A 27,827-nucleotide genomic window follows, 5' to 3' on the forward strand; every position below is an offset into this window, starting at 1 on the left:
GACCTTATTGCCCTAAATCCCAGCTTCTATAGTCTGTCCAGATAAATGAAGCCCCTCATCCTTGGCATAATTCTGAACCCTCTCCAAGGTCTTGAAGTCTTTACTAAATACTTTAGCTGATCCAAAGGCAGTGATTTATAAAGGTTTAGCATAAATAACTTGCTTTTATATTCTGTCTCTATTTGTAAAGTCATGGATCACAAATGTTTTTTTCAAACATACTTCTCAACTTGTCCTGCCACCATCAAAGATATGTGTACATAAACCCCCCAGTTCCCTGTTTCTGCACCCCCTTTAAAATTGCACTCTTGTCTCTGAGTCAGAAGGTTGTGAGTGCAAGTCACACTCCAAGACTTGAGCACAGAGGACAAGGCTGACACCCCAGTGCAGTCATGAGGGAGTGCTGCACTGTACGAGCTGCCATCTTTCAGGTGAGACATTAAACCGAGGCCCGGTCTGCCCCCTCAGATGGATGTAAAAGAACCCATGGCACTATTTTGAAGAAGAGCAGGGGAATTATCCCCGGTGTCCTGGCCAATGTTCACCCCTCAATTAACATCACAAAAATTGATTATCTTGTGCTTATCACATTGCTGTTTGTGGGAATTTTCTGTGTACAAATTGATTGCTGCATTTCCTACATTACAACAATGACTACACTTCAAAAAGTACTTAATTGGCTGTAAAACACTTTGGGATATCTGGTGGTCATGAAAAGCGCAAGCTTTTCCTTTTTACCGTTTAGTTTATAGTGTAGCAGTTTCAGACTTCAGAACAGCTAAAGTCCACGAGGTAACATCAAATAGCTGAGATCTTAAGTTGACTGAAAATTACATAATAAATTCCATGCTGCTGTGACACTGATATAATATTTGGGCATGTGCTGAATGAAATCTAAAAGCCAAGGCAATCAGAATTTGATCAGCTGAAATAAAAGACCGTATGCTGAATGTTTAGCTGACAGGTTTAGTTCTGGTTCAAGGAATAGACATTTTGAGAGAGATAATGTAATTCATCATGCTTGTCAGCCACACAAATGGTGATACTTTCTGTGTCAGCCCACCTGTTTGGTTCAGTGGATCTTGTCCTGTTCTACTCAAACTGAGCCAATTTTCCATGACTCACCATTGTGGTATCTTCATTAGAACAGGATTTTTATTTCTACCTGTGTTAGTTCTCAAAAATATCTTCTCAGAGAAACAAATTTAATTGAAGCTAATATATGGAGAAAATGTCCAGCATCCTGCACTGAGCTACTGTGCTGCTGCTCCTTAATTAGGGCACACAATGTCTGCTTTAATAAGAAAGTTTAGAGTACTGTCTACAATTCTCATTATCGAAAGGATATAGAGGCACTGGAGTGGGTACAAAAATTATTTACAAAGATGATGCTGGAAATATCAGAGTTATAACAATCAGGAAAGGATGAATAAGTTTGGGGTTCTTTACTCTTGAAAAAAGAAAGCTGGTGGGGGGGGGGGGGGTGGGGGTGACATAATAGTGGTCTTTAAAATTATGAAAGGCTTTGCTAGAATAGACACAGTGTTTCCACTTGTGGAGTAGGGCAAAACTAGAAGTCATCAATTTAATTTAAGGTAGTCACCAGATAGTCACCAACTCATCCAATAAGGAATTCATAAGAAACTAATTTACCCAGACTGTGGTGAGAATGTAGAACACGCTGCCACAGGGACTGGTTGAAGTAAATTGTATAGATGTATTTCAAGGGAGGCTGGATAAGCATATGAGGGAGAAGGGAATAGAGGGTCATACTGAAAGAGATGAGGAAAGACAGGAGATGGCTTGAATGGAACATAAATACCACTATGGACTTGTTGGCCCGAATGGCCTGTTTCTTTGCTGAATATCCTACATCAAAATATATTCATGCTTTAAATCTTATCTGATCAAAATATTCCTCTAACTTTATTTTAATAGAGTCGTAGCGTGAATGTGACAGTTCATTAAGTAGTATATAATGGAATTTGTTAATATGATTCATAAAGTCCATCTGATTATGACAAATTAATTTAATCTATTTTTTTTGTGATTGGTTCCCAAGTGTATTTCAATACAATTAAACTGTAACAATTGTTTTGGAAATAGGTTCTGTTTTGCACCCGTTGTTGGTTTGTTGTCCCATTTTGTAGATGTCATCAAATATCTCTAAGATAATAAGAGGGATCATTTTTATGACCACTACATTTTGATATTTGGTAGTGGGTGTCCTTTGGGACAATGTTTTGAATCTTCTCTGCTCTAGGTGGTAATATGTAAAGTTACAGCAACTAAGAAGTTTCCTATAATGCATGTGCAAACAGTTGAACAGGTCATTCGGTGTTGGACAAGTATGGAAAGTAACTGCAGCTTCACTTTTTATTTCACAGCAAAGAATATCAAGGATTCTGGGAAAGCAGGCACTCTAAAATGGAGAGAAGAGCCGTCTAAGTTGTTAACGGGGAATAAATTTCAGGAGCGATACTTTGTCCTGCGGGATGAAAAGCTGCTCCTTTACAGGGATGTGAAGGTGCGTATGTACATTTTGCATTGCTTGTTTAAAGGTTATTGGGGGGGGGGGAAGTATAGAACACAAAAACTTGCGGGTTGGGCGCAGGTGAAGGTAAAAATTTTAAAAATCTGAATTCCTACTCCAGGCCACCTACTTCCAGATTGAATGGAGGTGGGACAAGGGGTGGGCAGTTTACGCACTCCCAGGAGGCATGATGGCAATGTAAATACTTTGAGGCTGGCAGTGTCTGATCTGACCTGCTTTGCTGGTTTAACTATGGCTGGCCAAGTTTCCTAGGCCTCAGGAAACTCAGAAGCTGAGGGAAGGTGAGGAGAGCTTTGGGGAGGAGGTTAGTACCTTCACAGCACCGTTTATAGACCAGGAGGAGCAGGAGTGCATCCCCCAACCCCCAGGTTCCCCATCGCACATAGGCTGCAAGGATCAGGGATCGCCTGGGGCTAAGAGCCCCACCACTGTCCCTCACCCAGGTTCATGGATCAGACCTACCTGTCCTGTGACCTACTCCAGAGTGTCATAGAATCATAAGGTCTTGGTCATTACATCACAGAAGGTGGCCATATATTCCCTGCCGGCTCTCTGTAGAACAATCCAGTTAATCTCATTTCGCCACTCTAGCCCCGTAAGTTTATTTTCATCAAGTGCCAATCCCATCTCCTTCTGAAATCTTTCATTGTCCCTGCTTCTACCGCCCTCGTAGGCAGCATGTTCCAGGTCATTATCAGTCACTGCATAAAAAGTTCTTCTCCATATCCCCGCTATATCTCTTGCCCAAAAACTTAAATCTGTGTTCCCCTTGTCCTTGTATCATCAGCTAGTGGGAACAGCTTTTCTTTGTCTGCCTTATCTAAGCCTGTCATAATCTTGCACACCTCTATCAAATCTCCCTTCAATCTCCTTTGCTTCAATGAGAACAACCCCAGCTTCTCCAACCTAACCTTGTAGCTAAAATCCCTCATCCCTGCAACCATTCTGGTAAATCTCTTCTGCGCCCTTCCAAGGACCTTCACAACTTCCTAAAGTGTGGTGATCAGAACTGCACGCATTTCTAGTTGTGGCCTAACCAGAGCTCTATAAAGGTTCAGCATAACTTCCCTGCTTTTGTACTCAGTACTTCTATTTATGAAACCTAAGATCCAATGTGCTTTGCTAATTGCTCTCTCAATATGTCCTGCCAGCTTCAAAGATCTATGCACATGAACCCCTAGGTCCCTCTGCACTTCTTCTTTTGGGCCTCCTTATCTCGAGAGACAATGGATACGCGCCTGGAGGTGGTCAGTGGTTTGTGAAGCAGCGCCTGGAGTGGCTATAAAGGCCAATTCTGGAGTAACAGGCTCTTCCACAGGTGCTGCAGAGAAATTTGTTTGTTGGGGCTGTTGCACAGTTGGCTCTCCCCTTGCGCCTCTGTCTTTTTTCCTGCCAACTACTAAGTCTCTTCGACTCGCCACTCTGCACTGCACACTCTTTAGAACTGCGCCATTAAATCTACACTGCCTCTCCCTATCTCTCCTGCCAAAATGCATCACCTCATACTTTTCTGTGTTAAATTTCATCTGCCACTTATCTGTCTATTCTTCTAGCCTACCTATGTCCTGTTGCAGTCGATTGGTATCATCCGCTCTGTTTGCCACATGACCAAGTTTGGTATCATTGGCAAATTTTGAAATTTTACTCTATATTCCAATGTCCAAGTCATTTGTATATATATTTTTGGGTTCGCTTTTATATTGACTGCCATTCTGTTCTCATGTTTCGATATATGTTCTAGCACTGACCCTTGGGGATCATCACTGTCTAACATCCTCCAGTCTGAAAAACAACCATTTACTATGACCACTGTTTCTGTACTTAAGCCATTTTTTTTTAATCCATGCTGACACTGACCCTCCTACTGCATGAGCTTCAATTTTCTTAAACAGCCTTTTATGTGATACTTCATCAAATGCTTTCTTAAAATCCATATAGACAACATCCATCACATTCAATTCATCAACCTTCTTAACTTCGTCAAAAGTTCAATTAGATTCGGCAAACACGATCTGCTTTTTACAAATCTGTGCTTGCTGTCCTTAATTAACTCGAACCTCTCCAAGTGTCTGTTGATATTTTTTATTCCCCGATTATTGTTTCTAAAACCTTATCCACCACTGATGTTAAACTGGCTTTTGATTACGAGGAATGTCCTTACACCCTTTCTTGAACAAGGGTATCACATTTGCCACTTCTAAATCCTCTGGCACATCATATCTAGGGAAGATTGGAAGATTATGGCAAGTTCGTCCGCTATCTCCACCCCCACTTCCTTTAGCAGCTGGGATGCAAGTTATCAGGACCAGGTGACTTATCCACTGAAAACATAGCCAGTCTTTCCAATGCATCCTGTCTATCAATTTTCACTCTGTCCGTTCACTCTACCATCTCCAACTCTACCAATTATTTTGTCAGATTCCTTTTCTTTAGTAAACACCGATACAAAGTACTCATTATGTATCCTAGCCTCGTCCTGCACCTCTAAGCATACATCACCTTTTCTGTCCCTAGAAGGCCCCAACCGGCCTCTTACTACTCACTTACCATTTACATGCTGGTAGAAGGTTTTTCGGTTCGCTTTTATATTGACTGCCATTCTGTTCTCATGTTTCGTTTTTGCCAGTCTTATTTTTCTCTTCACTTCCCCTCTTAAATTATTGTATTTGGCCGGGTTCTCACTTGAAGAATTCACCTGACATGCATCATACACCCTCTTTTTTTTTATTTCATTGTATTCTATATCTGCTTCCTCATCCAAGGAGCCCTGGCTTTGGTTCCCCTGCCTTTCTCTCTTTTTGGAATGTACCTAGCTTGTATCTGAAACATCATCTTAAAGGTCACTCATGGTTCTGTTACAGTTTTTCCTGTCAATCTTTGACAAGTATGGCTTCCAAAGATTGGAACCAATCAGGGTGACCTCTGGGTGGGGACCCTGTCAGGGCCAAAAGACGAATGCTGTGGAGTTACGACTCCAAAGTGTACAGAAAAATCTGTTAATATCCATATTCGATGAATCTGCATCTAAATCTTGGTATGGTATGATGGTTGGAAAGATGTATAATGTATTAAATCAGTGTAGGACTGGAATGTGTAAAAATTACCTTGCAATGGAAACCTCACCAAAATTTTGGAGGGAATAAATAGCTGAAGTGGACTGAGTAGACAGCTTTGAACTGCTTTTCTGACATCTCTCATCAATTTGACCCGGTAATTATGTGAAGGAAGGGAGGTTTACCTTCTGACATATTGTGGATTCAAAATGTCATTAGTTAGTAAATGGTATTATAACAGATTAAATATTGAGATAAACATTAATGTAGTCCTTATGTTAGAAAAACAGAATCTGCACATTTTTATTAAAAATGAGAAGTTGTTTGTGGAGCATTATTGTTCTGGGTTTTCCAAACCATTTCCTGGTAGGTCCCGAATGTTGGATTTTCTCAGTTATCTTCCTCTCCTCCAATGCCCTCCCTCCCCACATTAATAATCAATATGGTCCGCATAATGTTTTTCCTTTTATTCTGTTTTCATTCCAAGTTGCTTGCAGTTTCATTTAGCAATCTACCCTGTTTCTTAACTGTTTACAAAGTGCAGTTTCAAATCAATTTTATGCATTCTTCTCTGCCTATTATTGAAATTTGCATTAGTAGCTTTGTTTCAGAAAATAAATGCCCACATTGAAAAAAAACAGAATTATTCTTAGTTTTATTTCCTCCTTATTAAGTTTTTTTGGTCATTATTTAAAGCATTGCATAAAGCTATCCTGACATTGCATGCAATGAATGTCAGCAAATCATTCCAGGCCATGGTATTTATTGTGCCATTTACTCCAAGAAGGAGACTTTGTGTACATTCATAATATTTTATTGGCTGCATTCAAAAATAGATGAACAAAGCACAGTAGGTGTGAACCTGCTATTGTCCAAAGGCATTTATACTTGGTCTCAATATTTCTGTGCATCTAGTGTCACCAACTTATTACATGTATGTGAGAAAATAGTTTATACCAGAGTAATAGCATGGTTAAAATGTGAGTGTGTCCTCAGTACCTTGCTCTACGGCAGCGAGGCCTGGACAACGTATGCCAGCCAAGAGCGACGTCTCAATTCATTCCATCTTCGCTGCCTTCGGAGAATACTTGGCATCAGGTGGCAGGACTATATCTCCAACACAGAAGTCCTTGAAGCGGCCAACATCCCCAGCTTATACACACTACTGAGTCAGCGGCGCTTGAGATGGCTTGGCCATGTGAGCCGCATGGAAGATGGCAGGATCCCCAAAGACACATTGTACAGCGAGCTCGCCACTGGTATCAGACCCACCGGCCGTCCATGTCTCCGTTATAAAGACGTCTGCAAACGCGACATGAAATCGTGTGACGTTGATCACAAGTCGTGGGAGTCAGTTGCCAGCATTCGCCAGAGCTGGCGGGCAGCCATAAAGACAGGGCTAAATTGTGGCGAGTCGAAGAGACTTAGTAGTTGGCAGGAAAAAAGACAGAGGCGCAAGGGGAGAGCCAACTGTGCAACAGCCCCAACAAACAAATTTCTCTGCAGCACCTGTGGAAGAGCCTGTCACTCCAGAATTGGCCTTTATAGCCACTCCAGGCGCTGCTTCACAAACCACTGACCACCTCCAGGCGCGTATCCATTGTCTCTCGAGATAAGGAGGCCCAAAAGAAAGAAGAAGAAAGCCCAATAGGTTTACTGGGTGAACTAACTGTCAGCAGTAATTTGGCACTTCAGCAATGGGGAATATTCTGACTTTGTGAGAAAGAAGCCTTTATCAAGCAACATGAATAGTTGGGAGTATAGTGTGACAGAGTGTGTTTCACTACAGTCAAAAGCACCAGCTATCAATCAAGGATGTCTACACTTAGAATCATTTATCAGAATTTAAAGTTATCTGTAGGCTTCATGCATTTATTTATAACATCAGAAACGTGCAGAACATACATATACATACATAAAGACATACAAATTAGGAGCAGAAGTAGGCCACTCGGCTCCTCAAGCCTGCTCCACCATTCAATAAGATCATGGCTGGTCTAATTGTGACCTCAATTCCACATACCTGTCTACCCCCAATAACCTTTCACCCCCTTGCTTATCGAGCATCTATCTACCTCTACCTTAAAAATATTTAAAGACTCTGCTTCCACTGCCTTTTGAGGAAGAGAGTTCCAAAGACTCACAACGCTCTGAGAAAAAAAAATCTCATTTCTGTCTTAAATGGGCGACCCCTTATTTTTAAAGAGTGACCCCTAGTTCTGTATTCTCCCACAACAGGAACCATCCTTTCCACATTCACCCTGTCAAGACCTCTCAGGATCTTGTATGTTTCAATCAGGTTGCCTCTTACTCTTCTAAACTCCAGCAGATACAAGCCGAGCCAGTCCAACCTTTCCTCATAAGACAACCTGCCCATTCCAGGTATTAGTCTAGTAAACTTTCTCTGAGCTGCTTCCAACGCATTTACATCCTTTCTTAAATAAGGAGACCAGTACTGTACACAGTACATCCCCCTTCATCCACAGCACATATTACTTCTTCAAAGAACTCCAATAAATTGGTTAAACATGATTTCCCTTTGACAAAACCATGTTGACTCTGCCTGATTACCTTGAATTTTTCTAAGTGCCTTGCTACAGCATCTTTAATAATAGATTCTAACATTTTCCCTCAATCAGATGTTAAGCTAACTGGCCTGTACTTTCCTGCTTTCTGTCTCCCTCCCTTATTGAATAAAGGAGTTAGATTGGCTATTTTCCAATCTAATGGAATCTTCCCCGAATCTAGGGAATTTTGGAAAATCAAAATCAATGCATCAACTGTCTCACTAGCCACTTCTTTTAAGACCAGAGGATGAAGGCCATCAGGATGCGGGGACTTGTCAGCTGGCACCTCCAACAATTTGCTCAGTATCACTTCGCTGGTGATTGTAAATTTCTTGAGTTCCTTCCTCCCTTTCATTTACTGATTTACAGCTATTTCTAGAATGTTGCTTGTATAGTGAAGACAGATGCAAAATACCTGTTCAATTCATCTGCCATCTCCATATTTTCCCTTATTAATTCCCAGATTCACTTACTATAGGACCAACGGTCACTTTGTTAACTTTTCATTTATAAATATCTATAGAAACTCTTACTATCTATTTTTATATTTCTCGCCAGCTTTCTGTCGTACTGTAATTTTTCCCTCCTGACTAATGTTTTAGTCGTTCTTTGTTGTGTTCTCTTTTCTGTCCAATCTTCTGACCTGCCACCCATCTTTGCATAAGTTTGATACTATCTTTAACTTTTTTAGTTAATCATGGATGGTGGGTCCTCTCCTTGGAATTTTTCTTTCTCGTTGGAATGTATCTATTCTGTGTATTCTGAAATATTCCCTTAGATGTCTGCCACTGAATCTCTGTTGACCTATCTCTTAACCTGATTTGCCAGTTCACTTTAGCTAGCTCTGCTTTCATGCCCTCGTAATTGCCCTTATTTATGTTTAAAACACTAGTCCTAGACCCACTCTTCTCTCCTTTAATCTGATGTAAAATTTAATCATATTATGATCACTGCTGCCTCGGGGTGCCTTCACTATGAGGTCATTAGTTAATCCTATCTCGTTGCACAATACCAGGTCTAGTACAGCCTGCTCTCTGGTTGGCTCCAGAATGTGCTGTTCTAAGAAACTATCCCGAAAACATTCTCTGAACTCCTCATCTCGGCTACCTTTGCCCATCTGATTTTTCCAGTCTATATGCAGATTAAAATCCCCCATGATTATCACCATACCTTTCTGAATAGCTCTCATTATTTCTTCCTTTTATACTCTGTCCTACCATGTGGTTACTGTTAGGGGCTCTGTACACCACTCCCACGAGTGACTTCTTGCCTTTATCATTTCTCATCTCTACCCAAACTTCTACATGCTGGTTTCTTGAACTTAGATCATCCCTCTCTACTGTGCTAATACCATCATTAGTTAACACAGCCACCCCTCCACCTTTTCCTAAATGTCATGTACCCTTCAATATTCAGGTCCCAATCTATGTCATCCTGCAGCCATGTGTATGTAATAGCTATCAGATCGTACTGATTTATTTCTGTTTGCGCAATCAGTTTATCTGTTTTGTTTCGAATGCTACGTGCATTCAGATAAAGAGCCTTTAGTTTTGTCCTTTTATTATTTTTGTAACATCTAGCCTTGACCACTGATTTACTGTTATATTTGTACTCTCTCTCCTTTCCTGTCACCGTCTGTTTATCATTTCCCATATTAATACCTTTCTCTTTTGCCTTGTCTCTAGTTTACCACATCTTCCCAAATTTGATCACTTGCCCCTACTATTTAGTTTAAAACCCTCTCTACTTCCCTAGTTTTGCGGCTCGCTAGAACACGAGCCCCAGCATGGTTCAGGTGTGGACCGTCCCACCGGTTCCGCCCCCACTTTCCCCAGTACTGGTGCCAGGGCCCCACGAACCGGAACCCACTTCTACACACCAGACTTTAAGCCAAACATTTATTTCTCTATTCTTATTTGCCCTATGCTCATGTAATAATCCAGAGATTATTACCTTTGAGGTTCTGCTTAATTTGGTGCCTAGTTCCTCATACTGATTATGCAGAATCTCTTTCCTTGTTCTGCATATGTTGTTGGTACCTACATGGACTATGATGATTGGATCCACCTCCTCTCACTGTAAGTTCCTCTCCAGTCCTGAGCAGATGTCCCAAACCCTGGCATGGGCAGGCAACACAGCTTTGTGCACTCTCGCTCTAGGCTGCAGAGAACAATGTCAATCCCCCTCACTTTTCTGTCCCCCTGCTACTAGTACATTGATTTTTGCTCCCCCACTTGAATGGCTTCCTGTACCACAGTGCCATGATCTGTTAGCTCATCCACCCTGCAGCCTGGGTCAAAATTCCAGAACTCCCTTCCTAACAGCACTGTGGGTGAACCCTACCCCACATGGACTGCAGTGATTCAAGAAGGCTGCTCAAGGGTGATTGGGGATGGGTAATAAATGCTATCCTAGCCAGCGATGTCCACACCCCATGAACGAATATGAAAAAAAGTCCCCACTCTCATCCAAATAAGCTGAAAGAACCTCAAATCTGTTAGACAATCGCAAAGGCTGAGGCTCCTGCACCCCTTCTCAGAAGCTATATCAGCTGGCAGGAGATTGACCAACTAAGCATACGCACTTAATTGGCATTTGGGAAGCCGGACAGGCATGTCTGGGGTGAATCTACTTGGTGCAGGGTATGGAAAATGGACAGACAGCGCCTAGGGAAGTTTACCAAGTCATGGTTGCAAGGGGAGATGTTTCGACTACTGAAAGCAGTTAAATGAAAGAGTCATCAAGAGGGGTTGAAAGGGGAGTTTACATAGACAGATGAGGTGAGATGGATTAAAAATTGGTTTGCCTCTTTTTTTTGGGAGTAGGGGGTCACAATTCGCCACCTGCCCGTACCTGTTTTGGTAGAGATCAGTATTAATTGCGTATTATTTAAATTTTAAATTGTATGGAGTTGGAGGGCATTTTGTAGGGATTCACTTGTGCTCCTATAAATAGAAGCAGACCAAAACTCTGGTTGTTGGGTTAGGAGGTGCATGTTTATAATGTGTATATCTCTAAGTAAAGGCTTATAAAAGTGTGTAAACATTGGCTCCAGTTCTATACTTCACCACCTGGCTTTCTGGAATATAAAAACAGACAGCACATAAACATGCTGCTGTCACATCATTTACCTGAGTGCAGCATTGGGCCAAGCGTCTCCTTCTCTGCTGGCTGCTTGAGAACTCAGCAGAGAGCCAAGCCATATTGTGCTGTTGGCATGTAGCTTATCCAACCTTCTGTTTTTAAAGGTAGTCTGTGCAACGTAAAATGAGGCTGCTGATGAATGTTATTGGTGCAATACTAAACAAGGAAAATAAAACACTAGGGCAGAGAGAAGGATCCAGAGTCACAGATCTAACACTGGAGGCCTTGGGAGTGGACGCAGGCAAGAGGAGAGATGCTAAGATATTGCGGGGAGACCAGGAGGTCTTCAAGAACCACCCTCAGAAGGAAGTGTGAGCAAGTGGCCAAGGAGATCAATTCCCAACATCTGGACCAAGGACCTGGCAGCAGTGCATCAAGAAATCTAAAGACCTCATATGGGGGTCAATGTCAGTGAATGCATCGTCACGTGAAATCTCCTACCCACCACACCAGCAGCCTCTCGCTGCTGAATGCAACACACCCTTATCACTTATCCAGCAATAGTCGCTGGTACTTACAACGTGCGCATAACATCCAGATACTCTGCCTAACCCTCATATATCTACCAATGCTGCCAATCTCACACCCACCTCTGACTGCCTCCACATACCTCCAGCTATTCAGCTATTGCAGGCACATAACCCAAACTCATTGCTACACATTCTTCCATCTCTCTCTTGTAGGACAAGTTAGCACGCAGTAGAAGCGAGCAGAGCAGAACCGGCGGGGGATAAGGACACCTGCATCTCCTGCACCATACAGAGGATGTGTCTCTCTGCCTTGTGGTGCTGTCTGTGATGGAGTCTGTGGCATTCAGTGCAGTTGAGAAAATTGAGGATGACGGTATATTCCTGTCTTATGTCCCTCTGAACTCCCATTTCTCCCTCATCCTGCTCTTTGGTAATATGAGACAGCTGTAGATGGTGTGACCATGGACCTCTTGTTCCCACTCTACCCCACCCCACCCCACCCACCCTTTCCCTTATGCCAACCTTCCCCTTCTGATTTCCTGCTTTCAGACACTGAAGAACTGCTCCCTGCCCAACCACTGCAGTGTCAGGAGGAAGAGAGAGAGTAATAGTGCAGAACTAATGAAGAGTTCCTGTCATTGGATCTGACACTCGCAGTCACCAGCCCAGATACTTGCACTGCACGTACCTTAGAGGCAAGTATGGAGGAGGAATGCAGTCAGGCCAGGAGTAAAGGAATGGTTTGTTTGCCAGCTGACTGGAGAGCAAGGTTGTAGATGAGTTCTGCTACAGGGAACTCAGACGAGGTCTTTTGGGTTGGCATACAAGAGAATGCTGATGGACATGCTCACAGAGATGGTTGGTGCCAGACACTCTCTTGTCAATGTCAAGAAGAACGGAGGAATCTGGCTGCAACTTGGCAGAGTAAGTCGTGCAGAACTTGCACTCTCCGCAGCCTCTGCACCATCTCTCTGTTGTGCTGTAGCCCCCATACCTGTTGCAGCCTTTGTGCGGACAGGTCACCAAATCCTCTGCCCTCCCTATGAGGATGCAGCAACACTCTGTCAAATCCAGGAACTCACCACAACACTTCCAGAAATATTCCACAGTACTGCCAGATACTTTGCAATAGCAGAGGTTCTTCAAGTTTATCTTACCAGAAAATTGGGTGCCTGGCCCTTTAAATAATGCTAGTGCAGGCCCCTCGTGCAGCGGAATGCTTGATCTTGGGTGAGTGATATACAAATTTATTGAATGGACCTGCTTGGTACAAATTAGCACAATGGGCACCATATCAGCCAGTGGGTCTGTGTGACATCTGGATAGCACTGGTTCAGCTGCTTCCACCGCATGCAGGAGCTGTCCACGTGAGCGACCTTCTCGATCTGCTGGCAGCACAGTGCTCACCCCCAGGAGAGTGATTGTCTTTCATAGCGCTGTCTCTAGCAGCACAAAGGATATGAATTTCGTGCCCTAAAAGTTTGAATTTCACTTAAATTTTACAACTTACTTGGTTGAATTACCAATACCAATATGGTTGCTGGCTAAGACAGTGACAAGCAGACTGAACCTGATTATTGGAATTACTATATTATTGCTCCTGTTTTAGAGCTAACTGGATGTGACGTTTATCATTGAAGTCCCGATTACAGCATCACCTATGGCTGTAGCAGATAATGCAGTTAAATGTTCACACATTTGTAATTGTATTTTCCATGGTCAAAGCTTGTCATAGCACTTTTCGTGCATTTGAAATGGAAGGTTGCAATGACTGAGCAATTTTAATATGTAAATCAGTATGTTTGATTGACCACTATTTCTGAGCCTGAGACATATTTGGTGGTCATTGTTTTGAAAACTATCTCAGCTGGCCTTCAAATTAAGTAGTCAGGCTGAAGCCATCAGAGAGACTGCATGGATGGTCAGCAACACATGTTTGCCATGTAAAAGTTAATATTTGTTCACAAAAACAGTAAATGCTGGAAATACTCAGCTGGTCAGGTGGCATCTGTGGAGAGAAAGACAGAACAAAAACAATGAGAATGATATGAACTGCCTGCAACAGAACATAGGTTATCAGAATGGGCAGACAGATGGCAGATGGAATTTAATACTGACCAGTGTGAAGTGATGCATTTTGGCAGAAGGAATAAGCAGAGGCAATATATACTTAATGGTACAGTTCTAAAGAGTGTGCAAGAACAGAGGGACCTGGGCATGCATGTGCATCAATCTTTGAAGGTGGCAGGACATATTGAGAGAGTTGTTAGTAAAGCATATGGGATTTTGGGATTCATAAATATAGGTATTGAATACAAAAGCAGGGAAGTTAAGCTGAACCATTGTCGAGCTCTGGTTAGACCCCAATTGGAGTATTGTGTCCAGTTCTGGTCACCACACTTCAGGAAAGATGTGAGGGTACTTGAGAGGATGCAGAGGAGATTTGCCAGAATGGCAAGGTTAGATTGGAAAAGCTGTTTTTCTTTCTCCTTGGAACAAAGAAGATTGAGGGAAGATTAATAGAAGTGTACAAGATTGTGACCGGCTTAGATAAGTTAGACAAGGAAAATCTGTTTCCATTAACAACTGGTACAAGGACTAGGGGACACAGATTGAAAGTTTTGGGAAAAAGATGCAGTGAGAATATGAGGAATAACTTACTTGCGCAGCGGATGGTAATGACCTGGAACTCGCTGCCCACCAGGGTGGTGGAAGTGAAGACAATCAATGACTTCAAGAGGAAGTTGGATGGCCACCTGAGAGAAATAGACTTGGAGGGCTATGGGGATTGAGCCGGGGAGTAGGACTGACAGCATAGTTCCGTGAAGAACGAGAATGGACTTGATGGGGTAAATGGCTCTATGACTCTATGGTAAGTGCAGCATGCTTAGGAGGAACAGGCAATGCTGGAACTATGGTTCCTAAAACTGTTTCTGTTTGTTCCATGCACTCAACTGCCAACTACACATTACCTAGATATTGGTCAGTAAAAACAGAATGCAGGTCAAGAGAGAGTGAGGACTCATTTACAAAGCTGATCTGAGATGTTTGAGACAACTCCTAACTTGCTGCTCCAGCCGCTTGTTCTGCTGCATTGGTGCGGCAGGATTTGGAACAGTCAGCGTCCACCTTAAAATTGTCTAACCTTGTATGAAGTCAAGCCATTTGTGATGTGGCTTACCAGACAGCAAGAAGTCTGATTTTAATGAAATGTTGACTGTGTGATGTGTTGCTATGCTATCCATGAACAAAAAGGTAGCTTTGAACCCAGAGTAATGGGTCCAGAAAGAGGAGAGTGGTAGAACGTGCTAGTGAGTCTAGAACAAGCAGGAACAATTGAATGTGGGCATTAGCAGGTGATTGCAGTCCTCAAAATTGAAGCATTTTGGTATCCACCAAAGTAACAAAATAAGGTGACACCCCCTTCTCCAACCCTCACTAACTTTAAGCTCCCACAGTGACCCTAAGTTTCTCATCACATGCGAGTGTGATCTCGATGCCCCATTTATCACACCACCATTTCTAGGTTCATTGAAGGTGAATGAAAAGGAAGCAAAGTTTTGTAGGACACAGATGTAACAGTTTTTTTTAACTTTCATTTGAAATAGCTTTATAAATAAATGTTGACATCAAGCCTGCACTTAATTAAGCAAACTAAACATGTACAGTATTTTCTCAGCAGGTGTTAGAGAAGCATTGTCAGTAATATTTCCAAATGTTGCTTTTAATTATTCAGGGTTAAAGTTTGGAATATAGCACAACACTGCATATAAATAAGCACAACCTGCCTCTCAATTAGGAATAAGGTTAAAATAGACTGTTAAGTGACTTTTCACTGATTGTGAATGGCAAGGCAATCTCATCATATTACAAACAGAACTATTTAATCCCTCTGAGTACCTTTAAATTATAAATTAAACCTTCCGAAATATCAGCTATACCTGAGGATTACCATAGCATTTGGTGTTTTGAGTTCGAGGTTTTAAACTTCTTTTATATTCTGCAGTCTAAAGATTTGCAAGTCATTTACTATGGGAGAAGAGTTGTGCATATTCATCAAATAACAGGAAAAGAATGGAAGATGTTTACCTCAAAAGATCAAACACAGAATAGTAGATGGAAAAAACGTGCATTTTCCTCATTTATTGAATCACATAAAAATCAGAATTGCCATCAATCTAAGGACTAAGAAGGATTCATCTAGGAGCTCTGTTCCTTTAGAGATTCTTGATACTGAGTTAGTATTTTAATTAGGTGATCTTTTTCCCCTTCTTTGGTGCACATCCTTTTGTTCTTTTTCTCCTTTCATCAGCAAACTTGATTGCTGCGTATGCACGTGGAAAAACATGCGATTGCTTTATGTATACATGGTTTGCCTCTTAATTTGTTTACTACAAACCTACAGAATCTCCTGTGTGAATGAAATAAGTAGTTCTAGGAATAGTTCTGTTGTAGCCTGCTTTAGAAGCTCTTCACTTGAACTATACATACCATGAAGTTTTTGTTTCTTTTAATCGAAGTCAACATTTTGTTACTGTAGTAATTGGCCTGGCTCAACATCATCCATCTGAAGTTGAGAAGCTGATTTTATTCATGTTCAACTCACGCCGTGCTCTAGTTTACAGCAGTCTTACGACAAATTTTTTTCAATAGATCTCGGAAGTATTTTAAGCTCACCAGATAATTCTTGTTGAGGATGGCCATTTGGCCCATCTTAATTCATCCATCCATTGAGATCCTACTGTTGCCCCCATTTCAACAACTTGCATTATTGTAGCACCTTAAACATAGTAAAACATCCCAAGGTGCTTCACAGCAGTGTTACCAAATAAAATTTGACACCGAACTCCACAGTGATATTAGGAGAGGTGACCAAAAGCTTGGTCAAAGAGCCAGGTTTTAAGGAGCACATCCAAATGCATCTTAGAATATTCCAGGCCTTTTTTCTTCATTACTGTTAGTGAAATTGTAATCCATTTATTAATCTGTGTTTTTTTTTAATCCTTGACATCGGTCCTAAATTTAGCTACTCATGATTTAAATTAAAATAATATTCTGGATTTATGTTTTCCATTCTTCTAACTATCTGGTGTACTGCCATAAGATCTCTTCTCAGACACTTCCCACCCTGTCTTTCATTACAGCTCAATGCTTTGACACTGGGGAGCTGCCTCATGGTTCTTCTCTGCACAGCCCCTAAAATTTGTCTGTCACCTTTCTGTCTTGGTGACTAATAATCAAAAGTTGGCCTGTTCAAAGCACGGTATAGATTGATCCTAACTTCCTCAGATTTTACACATCCAGTCCACCACTTCTCTTTTCAGTATTGTATTCCCTTAAATTTTAATCCAAATCCCATAAGGATTTTTGTTATACTGATATCATTTTGATGAAGTTGAGTTTCAGTATGTTGCTGGGACAAAGCAAATACAAAGAAAATAAAACTGCAGTATCACAGTATGTATAGTTTGTCAAAGCAAAGAAATACTGATTTTAAAGGTGATAATGAAGTAAAGTTTTGCTAGTGCTGAAATATGTGTATTTTGTGGACATATCTTACTACTGGTTTAAAAATTAAATTTTTCACAGAAACAGGCCATTTGGCCCAATAGGTCCATGCTTCCAGTTATCTGTGCCCTCACTGATATCATCTTAAAAATACATTCGTTGAGTATAACATGCTTTTTATAAACTAATGCTACTCAGCACTTTTTTTTAATATAAAGTGTTCACTTAATTTATACCATGTGATGGACTCCATAGATTCAATTTTGTGAGGCTCCACAGTAGGTTTGAAAATGGAAGGAAAGTTGGGCATGGAGGCTGATGCATTGGGAACTTAAAGTATTAACAATCAAGTTTGATTCAATGATCTATGCTCCAAGGAACACTCAATGCTGGAAGCACCACTTTACAAAATTTATTCCTAGAAGTTTATTCATAACTGAAATTAAGCTAACTGTCCTATATTTCCCACAGTAACCCTTTCCCATTTCTTGAACAGTGGTGTAACAATTGCAATGCTCCAGTTCTTTTCAAGATTCTTGGAAAACAATAGTTTATTCCTCTGCTAGTTTCTCCAATCTCTGTCAGTACTTTGGGTTACAAACCATCTTGCCCTGGTGGATTTTCAGTATCATTAACTTTTATAATTCAGTTTCCTTCTAGGTATTTATTTCCAGTAGTGGCTCATCCACCATTCTTCTCAGATACCTCAGTTAACCTATTATCACCTTACTCTGTTTTTTAAAAAAAAAAGTGGAAGCACCGTTCAGAATTTTTTTGGAGGTTTCATGTTATCAAAATCAGGTCGCTTGTCTGCTGCCTTCTCCCAGGCCTGCTGCATTATTCCTTCTCCCGTATATTTGTACAACTCCCTGGCAGAGGCTAGGGTATCTGCCTCCAGTACGTAAATGGAAATATGGCTGGGATCAGCAGGGCATCTCCGGGGTGGGCGGAAGTCCACCATGCTGGAGATGTGCCCTAATTTGAGGAGGAGGCGGGGGCAGAACACCTAGGCTAATCTGTTAGTGTTATATATGTCCTATATTGCCACTTTAACACCTAACAAGCTTGTCAGCAAATTTGAAGCCCGTTGAATAAAAGCAACAGTGGCAGCATGGATACAAAATTGGCTGAGTGACAGGAAGCGGAGTGTAGTGGTGACTGGTTGTTTTGCAGACTGGAGGAAGGTATCTATGAGCTAAACTTTCTGTGCAGGGCAGAATTTCAAAATTTGCTAATGTGACACAACTTGGAAGTATTGTAAACAGTGAGGAGGAAAGTATAGACCTCAAGAGGACATTGGCAGGCTGGTGGAATGGGTGGGCACATGGCAAAAGAGATTTAATGCAGAGAAGTGTGAAGTGATTCATTTTGGTAGGAAGATTGAGGAAAGGCAGTATAAAATAATGTCTACAATTCTAAAGAGGGTGCAGGAGCAGAGAAACCTGCGTATGTAGGTGTACAAATCGTTTAAAATGGCAGGGCAGGTTGAGAAAGCTGTTAATAAAGCATACAGGATCCTGGTCTTTATAAATAGAGGCATAGAGTACAAAAGCAAGGAAGTTATGGTGAACATTTATTTAAAAAACTGATTCGGCCTCAACTGGAGTATTGTCCAGCACTTTAGGAAGGGATTGGAGAGGATGCAGAAAAGATTTACGAGAATGGTTCTAGGGATGAGGGACTTCAGTTACATGGATAGATTAGTGAGGCTGAGGCTGTTTTCCTTAGAGAAGATTTGATAGAAGTGTTCAAAATCATGAGGGATCTGGACAGAGTAGATATCAGGAGACTGGCCCCATTGGCGGAAGGGTCGAGAACCAGAGGACACCAATTTAAGGTGATTGGAAGAGAACCAGCAGTGACATGATGAAAAACTTTTTACACAGCGAGTTGTTAGGATCTAGAATGCATGGCCTGAGAGTGTGGTGGTGGCAGATTCAGTTGTGGTTTTCAAACAGGAATTGGATAATTATCTGAAAAGAGAAAATTTGCATTGCTCGAGAGTGGGATCAGCTGAGTTGTGCTTGCAGAGAGCTGGCATAGACATGATGGGCTGAATGGCAGTCTCCTGTGCTGTTACCATTCAATGATTCACCATATCACATCATACTTTAAAATTTGTCACTGAGGCAGAAAGGAGAAATGACTTCCACAACATACAGTTAACTTTTTATATGTCCCAAATATAGTATTAAACACAAATGTGTTGTTCTTGCATTGTTAATTAAGGCACCATTGCTTTGAGCTTGAAGTCAAATCTAGAGTTCTAGCAAAGAACCACCAGTAGGTTGAATGTTCTCCTGTGATGTAGGCTTCTAAAGGTTCTAATCTTGTACTTGTTAAAAATAAAACTAGTCCAATCTGACCAGTTTCACCATCAACTTTGCTTCAATAGCTTGCATTCTTGCATTTCTACAAATTATTACAGATGGCATTAGTTTTATGTGAGCAAGTACACAGAGTCCCCTAGCTTTTATGGTATTTTTGAGACTGGAACAAACAACACATAAGCATTTTTTCAAATTTCTGACTGTCATGCAGGCCCCCACCTGCCAAGAATGAGGCACACATTATTTCGCCACATGAACATTGAAAACTTCAAAATGTTGCTGGGAAGAAAAGAGGGTCTATCACAAGAATTGCCAAGCCCCTCGACAGGAAGACCTTTTTTTGCATACTAGCAGATAGTGTTGGAACATAGGACCCAGTCCCTGCTTCCCCAATACACAGAAGACCTGGTCAGACCAGTTTAGTCGCATGACTAACTAGCTGTTTGAATTTGAACTTGCCACAGAGTGTTTTAAAACTCAGAAAGCTGTTTGCTCCTGGACTGAAACGATCTCTCTCCTGTCTGCTCCCAACTCTTTCTCATGGAACTGAAGACCCATTGAAGACACATGAACCCTAAGAGAGAAAAGTCTCCTGTAGTGAACAAGGTTTAAGAAGAATACTGGGCCCCAACGAAAAGCAAGACTACCTACAATCAGGGACTACAGCGAGCTTGAAGCACAGTAAAAACCCCTCTTCAGAGATTGCCTCAAACATTTTTACTTTATTTTTCTTCTGCTCTTTTCTGTCTCCATTTGCGTGTGCGTATTGCATATACATGCGAGCAGGGGCACGGTGTGTATCCATAGGTGTTAACTGAATTAGAGTTTAAGTTTTAATAAATTTTTCTTCTTTAAACCTGAGAAATCCTGGTTGTGCTCATTTCTTTGCCTTATAATTGGAAAGTGTTGAACAAGGATTCACCAAGGGGGAGCTCAAAACACTGTGTTTAAAACATAAACCTGTTACAATAAGACCAGGTGAAGACAGTAAAAGACCCCTAGACACCTTTCTCTCCTGGTCGTAACACTGATTCAATTATAATACATTGACAGTCAATTGGAGGTTGGTGTGATGAATGAGAACAAGATTATCCTTTCTTTTGGGAATGCCAGCCTTAATGATCTAATAAATGTTTATTGATTAAAGTCTTTTCAATTCACCTACTAATTATGATGTGTAAATTTTTCAGAGCAATAAAACTGAAAGAGAAGTGCATGTGAAATCCTTAAAATTCTACCTTGGCCTGAAAAAGAAACTGAAGCCTCCGAGTAGGTAAGGATGTTTTGCAATTGAGGACAGAATACAAGTTCAGACATGAGAGGCAATGTTTTATTTGTGTGAATCACTTTGACAGCTCACTTACGTACTTTAATCCTATTTGCCTTAACAGCACAATGTGAAACATACAAACACATAAAAAGCTTGTCCCAAACACTCACAACTAAGCATCATAACTCGCTTCCACTATGTAATCGCTTCCACTATGGAAAAAGCAAAAAACAGATTATAAAGCCCCAGGCCAATTTAGGGGAACAGAATCTTGGAAATTCTTCTCCGACACCCTTAGGTGATCAAAGCAAGTTCTGGAGATTGGAGGCCATGAGGTATGTACTCAGCATCCATCTACGCATTTATGTTAGGCACAGCAAGGAACTCATCCAGTTCCTTCTTTAATCATTGGCAGCAAATCTGCACTCACTACACAAGCCAGTAACGTTTTCCCAAGTGTTGATAACTCACTGTGTGAAGGAAAACCTGACATCTGATTCAATGTTATGTAGCTCATATGAATGACCACTCATTTTCTCTAACCTATCTAGTTCAAAAATATTGGACTCTGGACATTCCAAAGCCCTTTACAACCAATGGAGTACTTTAAGTGCAACCACTGTTGTAATGTAGGAAACAAGGCAGCTGATTTATGCACAGCTAGGTCCCACAAACAGCAATCTGATAATAACTGAATCATCTGTTTTAGTGATGAAATATTGACTGGGGTGCCAGGAAGAACTAAAACAGGAAATGCTGGAATACTCAGCAGGTCAGGCAGCCTCTGGGGACAGAGAAAAAATTCAGGTCAATAACCTTTCATCAGATAATGTTTGACCTGCTGAGTATTTCCAGCATTTACTATTTTTATTTCAGATTTCTAGCATCTGCAGTATTTTGCTTTTGTACCAGGAAGAAAGCCTCTATTTCGAACAGTACCATGGGATCGCTTGTGTCCACATGAGAGGACAGATGGAGCCTTGGTCATCTGAAAGACTTTAGTCCATTCTTCACCTTTAATATTATATTAAATCACCCCAAAATCTATGCTTTGCTGGAGTAAAAAGACCCAGCTATCTAAGCCAGGACAACAACTTGACCTTTTTTGAACCTTTTCCAGGGTCTGTATATCACCCATCTTGTGAGGGACCAAAACGAGAAACAGTATTCCGGATGAGGCTTAACCATGATCTTGTATAAGAGCATTACAGTTGTTATTGCTTTACTTCCTAACAATGTATTTTCCATCACAGTAGCCTCCCAGCACTGTTCATGCACCTTCAGAATGTAACTCCTAGACTTCTTTTATTGCTCAACAGACTTTAATTCTGTACCAAGGATGCTATATACATTCTTGGTGTTAATCCTACCCACATGAGCAACACTGCACTTTTCTCATTAAATGCCGTCTGACAGGTGCAGGTACATTCCACTATCTCATCTAGATCAGGTTCAAGTCTCTCTCTCTCTCTCTCTCCTTCTCATTTGTGGTCGTAACAGAAGCATAAGCCTTTCTTGCAGACAGTACCAACAACACCTTCACTAGATCACTAGATAGTGAAAGCAGTCCTACGATGGGATCCCTGTGAGACTACACTAGTAACCGGTTTCTACATAGAATGATCCTTTGCCAATGAAAAATCCATTTCTTTATCCAACCCAAGACCTGTCTCCTATCTCACAAGATTCTTCATGTAGTAAGCCTTGAAGTAACCTAGGTGTTAGCCTTGGCTCAGTGATAGTATTCTCGCCGCCGACCATGAAGATTGTGGGTTCAAGCCCTACTCCCGAGACTTGCTGGGGGAGACAGTGGCATAGTGATAATGTCACTGAGCTAGTAATCCAGAGTCCCAGGCTAATTAGGGCGGCACAGTGGCGCAGTGGTTAGCACCGCAGCCTCACAGCTCCAGCGACCCGGGTTCAATTCCGGGTACTGCCTGTGTGGAGTTTGCAAGTTCTCCCTGTGTCTGCGTGGGTTTTCTCCGGGTGCTCCGGTTTCCTCCCACAAGCCAAAAGACTTGCAGGTTGATAGGTAAATTGGCCATTATAAATTGTCACTAGTATAGGTAGGTGGTAGGGAAATATAGGGACAGGTGGGGATGTTTGGTAGAAATATGGGATTAGTGTAGGATTAGTATAAATGGGTGGTTGATGTTCGGCACAGACTCGGTGGGCCGAAGGGCCTGTTTCAGTGCTGTATCTCTAATCTAATCTAATCTCTAATTCAAATCCCATCATGGCAGCTGGTGAAATTTAAATTCAATCAATAAATAAAAATCTGAAATTGAAAGCTAGTCTCAGTAATGGTGATCAATTGTCATAAAAACCCATCTGGTTTACTGATGCCCTTCAGGGAAGGAAATCTGCTGGTCTTGCCTACATGTGACTCCAGACCCACAGCAATATGGCTGACTCGTAACGTCCCTCCGAAATGGCCTAGCAAGCCACTCATTGTCAAGGGCAATTGGGGATGGGGAACATGCCCACATCCCATGAAAGAATAAAAAAACTTGAGCACATAAACTTGGTTGACATTTCAATCCAGTATTAAGGGAGTGCTGCACTGTTATTGGTGCCAACTTTCATATAAGATTTTAAAACGAGACCCCATTTACACACTCAGGTGGATGTAAAAGATCCCATGGCACTAGTCGAAAAAAGGCAGGACAGTTTTCCCTGTGTTCTGACCAATATTTATCCATCTATCAACATCTGGTTATTATATCTCATTGCTATTTTTGTGACCTGGCTGTCTGCAAATTGACTGTTGTGTTTCCCTACATTACGACAGTGACTACGCTTCACAAATTCTTCATTGGCTGTAAAGTGCTTTGGGAATTCCAGACGTCATTCAAGGCGTTAAATAAATGCAAGTTCTAATTAATCATATACCAGAAATAGCAGGTAACCGAGGAGCTAATAAGAGTGAGGGACTGAAAGTAATTAATATCAGCAGAGAAAAGATATTAGAGAAAAAAAAGCGACTAAAAGCTGAAAAATCCCCAGGACCTGGTGGCCTACATCCTGGGGTTCAAATGAGGTAGCTGCAGAGATGTCTATTTTTATTAAGTTGTTTTGAGTGTTTGTTTTGATCCAGTGCTGTCTGTAAAGGAATTAACTCTCCCTGGTTGTGACATTCCAAAAATCCCTAGATTCTGGAGCATTCCCAGTAGATTGGAAGTTAGCAAATGTAATGCCACTAAAGAAAGGAAGGAGAGAGAAAATGGGGAACTACAGGCCAAATAGTCTGAAATCAGTTGTTGGCAAAATGCTGGAATCTGTTATTAAGCAAGTCTTAACAATGCACTTCGAACATCTTCGGATCAGACAGAGTCCATGTGGGTTTACGAAAGGAAAATCATGTTTCACAAATTTATTGGAGTTTTTTGAGGATGTAAATAGTAGGGTAGATAAAGGGGAGCCAGTAGATGTAGTATACTTGGATTTCCAAAAGGCATTTGATAAGGTACTGCACAAAAAGGTTAATATGCAAAATAAGAGCTCATAGAGTTGGGGATAATATATTAGAATGATTGGAGGATTGGTTAACAGACAGGAAGCAGGGAGTAGAGATAAATGGGCTGTATTCAAGTTGGCAAGCTGTGATTAGTGCTGCAAGGATCAGTTCTGGGACCTCAGCTATTTACAATATATATTAATGACTTGGACAAAGAGATCAAGAGCAATGTATCCAAGTTTGCTGACAATACAAAGCTAGGTGGGAATGTAAGCTGTGAGGAGGACACAAAGAGGCTGCAAAGAGATATAGATGACTTAAATGAATGGGCAACTAAGTAGAACATGAAGTATACTGTGGGGAAGTGTGAGGTTATTCACTTTGGTAGTAAGACTAGAAAAGCAGAATATTTTTTAAAATGTGTGAAACTTTTAAATGTTGGTGTTCAGAGAGACTTGTGGTGTACTCACACAAGGAACATGGAAGTTAGCATGCAGGCACAGCAAACAATTAGGAAGGCAAATGCCATGTTGGTCTTTATTGCAAGGGGATTGGAGTATAAGAATAAAGAAGTCTTCCCACAATTAAATAGGGCTTTGGTGAGATCACACCTGGAATACTGTGTACAATTTTGGTTTCCTTATTTAAGGAAGGGTAAACTTTGCAATGGAAGCAGTACAGTGAAGGTTCACTAGCTTGGTCCCTGGGATGAAGGGTTGTCCTATAGGAGAGGCTGAGTAAATTGAGTCTATATCCTCTGGAGTTAAGAAGAATGAGAGGTGATCTCATTGAAACATACAAGATTCTAAAGGGGCTTAACAGGGTAGACACTGAGATGTAATTTCCCCAACTGGGGAATGTAGAACATGGGGGCACGGTCTCAGGATAAGGAGTCAATCATTTAGGACTGAGGAGAAATTTCTTCAGTCAGAGGGTTGTGAATCTTTGGAGTTCTGTACCCCAGAGGATTGTGGATGTTTCATCCTTGAGTATATTCAAACTGAGGTAGACAGATTTTGGGTGTCTCAGGGAATTAAAGGATAAGAACATAGGAAATAGGAGCAGGAGTAGACTGTACGGCCCATCGAGCCTGCTCTGCCATTCAATATGATCATGGCTGATCTTAGGCTTCAACTCTATATGGGGATATGGGGAGTGGATGGGTAAGTGGAGATGAGGCAGAAGATCAGCTGTGATCGTATTGATTGGCGGAGCAGGCTCAAGGGCAATGTTCCCTCTAATTTTCCTACACAGTGCACGCCTGTTTGTTGCACTGCACAGTCCCTTTAAGATTGTCACATGCCCATGCATGCACACATCTTAAAGGGACCACTTCTTGTGCATGGCCTGTTTGTCTTATGTGCGGTACGTTCTTGACTGCTGCGCGGCCGCGCAACCACACAGCCTAAAGGGAATGTTGTTCAAGGGACCATATGGTCTACTCCTGCTCCTGTATCTTGTGTTCTAAGTTTTTTTCGTTTCTTTCTAACCTTTTGTGCAGCACCTTGTCAAAAGCTTTCTGACTCTCATTAACATTCATGGACCTATTTAAATGTGCTTCTGCTGTGCTGACAGCATTGAAAAAGTGTGACATAAGGATTTTGGCTTGATTTACCCCTACATAAAAATTAAATACAAGGAACATCACAACCAGTAGTTCCCATTTCACTTCATCACTGATCAGAGATAACCATTTAAACATTTATTTCCCATTACAGATATCAAGGATTTGACTAGATAGGCTGTGTACTTACAAGTTAATTTATCAGAAAGCTAATTTATCATAGAGGGAATATTGGGACAATAAAGGTTAGAAAGTGAGGGAAATAAGCATAAGAACAAAAGCCAGTTCTCAAAATTAACTTGTACGACTCCATCAATGGTCAATGCGAACATAACATGAGAATTTCAATATGTGTAGTGAAATTGGCATAATAGTTCTGTCATAACCACAGCTTTCACATTGATATGAATTGGTTTTGACTGTGCATTGATGCAAAAGCAGAAACATAACTTGGGAGTCAGATTGGCAATCTGAGCACACTGAAGCTGAGAGGACTGAAACCACCTCTAGTAGGTAGTTTATCACTGCTGGGTAGTTAACCTGGGCTTTGCACTAACATGTTGAGATAACTCCAGCCTGATACAAAGTGATTGTTAAATCATGGTTTGTCCTGAGCGTAATAGACACTCACTTTCAAATTGTTTTAGAGTTAGGTAATGAATATTGTTACTTGTACTCTACTAGCAATTAGCACAGTGCAGTTGACAGTGTAATAAAATGTTGCTTATGTCTGAGGTATAAATAGCACTCGAAGAAAGCATATAACCATAATAATTAACTTTACAAGTTAAATGGCTCCAACAAAAATATATGGCTGTTTTAAGGTGTAGTTATATTGCACATCATGCACAATTGTGAAGTAATTTCAGCAACATAAAATATGTAGTGCAATTGCAGTCAAACTGGTGTCAGGGATTCTGCATCAGATGATATCCCACACTAGCTGGAGAATAACTGCAACTAGTCCAAAGGCAACCTTTTAAACCTGAAAGTTTATAAATCACTTAAGTGATCCATTGGCTCACCTTGGACATTTAGGGCTGAATTTTATGAGGTCTCTGGCATGAGGGTCATGGTGGAGAGGGCCTGGAAATTTCTTCCGGGAGAGGTCTGCCACGACCCTTGACGCTGAGAAGGCACCGCCGCATTTTATCGGCAGTGGCGAGGCTTCGGTTCGGCCCCCCTCCGCCACCCCGGTCAGCGGCGGGGCTTTCATTTTAATATTATAACAAAGTTAAACTCATTCAAATTAACATACATTGTCCCAATGGCCAGCCCACGCCAATATTATGGCCACCAGCTGCAACTCCTGTGCCTTCGGAACGCCATTCGGAGTTCCAAGGCATGACACTGGTGGGGAGGGGGGAGGAGGGAAATCTTCAAGTCGGGAGGGGTGTGGGAGTGGGGAAAACCACTCCGATTGTGGGGATGGTAGGAAGGGGTTGAAGGTCAAATGTTCTGAAGGTGGGGAGGGTTAAGTTTTGTCATTTTTTTAAAATTGTTTCTCTGGGAGTATAGGTAACTTTACTGAGAACTCATTGGGGCTGGTGGGGGAGAGGGGATGCAAAGTTTATATATAATTTTATTTCTAATATTAGTGCGGGACCTTAAAATATTTTTAATTTACCTGATGGACTTGAAGCCCTTTAAAAATGGCACCTGCGCGGTGGCACCGGACGCCGTTTCTGAGGATGAAGCAGCTGCCCAATCTAAGTCATCAGGGGCAGCTGCTCCGCCCCCTCCATTTAAATGAGGCCCCATGTGAAATATCGCGGAGCTCAGCAACAGCGCATCCGCACCTGAAGACTGCCAAGATCAGAGCGCACCGCCGCGATTTGTGGCACCCTCAAATCTCAGCCCCTAGTTGGCTATCACTAGCATTTAAAAATATTGTACCTATCTTTAGTGAT

The 27,827-nt window shown here is 41.5% G+C and overlaps 1 protein-coding gene across 7 annotated transcripts in view; it reads left to right on the plus strand.

Annotated features, from left to right (window-relative positions):
- Nucleotides 1-27,827, plus strand: part of arap2 (ArfGAP with RhoGAP domain, ankyrin repeat and PH domain 2) — a 413,638-nt gene that overhangs the window by 346,169 nt on the left and 39,642 nt on the right. For all 7 annotated transcript variants that reach the window (XM_068036991.1, XM_068037024.1, XM_068037005.1 and 4 more), the window contains 2 exons: nt 2,388-2,527; nt 20,817-20,899. In XM_068036991.1, coding sequence (XP_067893092.1) covers nt 2,388-2,527; nt 20,817-20,899 — 223 coding nt within the window. The remainder of the gene's footprint in view (nt 1-2,387; nt 2,528-20,816; nt 20,900-27,827) is intronic.

The sequence above is a fragment of the Heterodontus francisci genome, chromosome 1, assembly GCF_036365525.1.
Source record: "Heterodontus francisci isolate sHetFra1 chromosome 1, sHetFra1.hap1, whole genome shotgun sequence".
Classification (NCBI taxonomy): Eukaryota; Metazoa; Chordata; class Chondrichthyes; order Heterodontiformes; family Heterodontidae; genus Heterodontus; species Heterodontus francisci.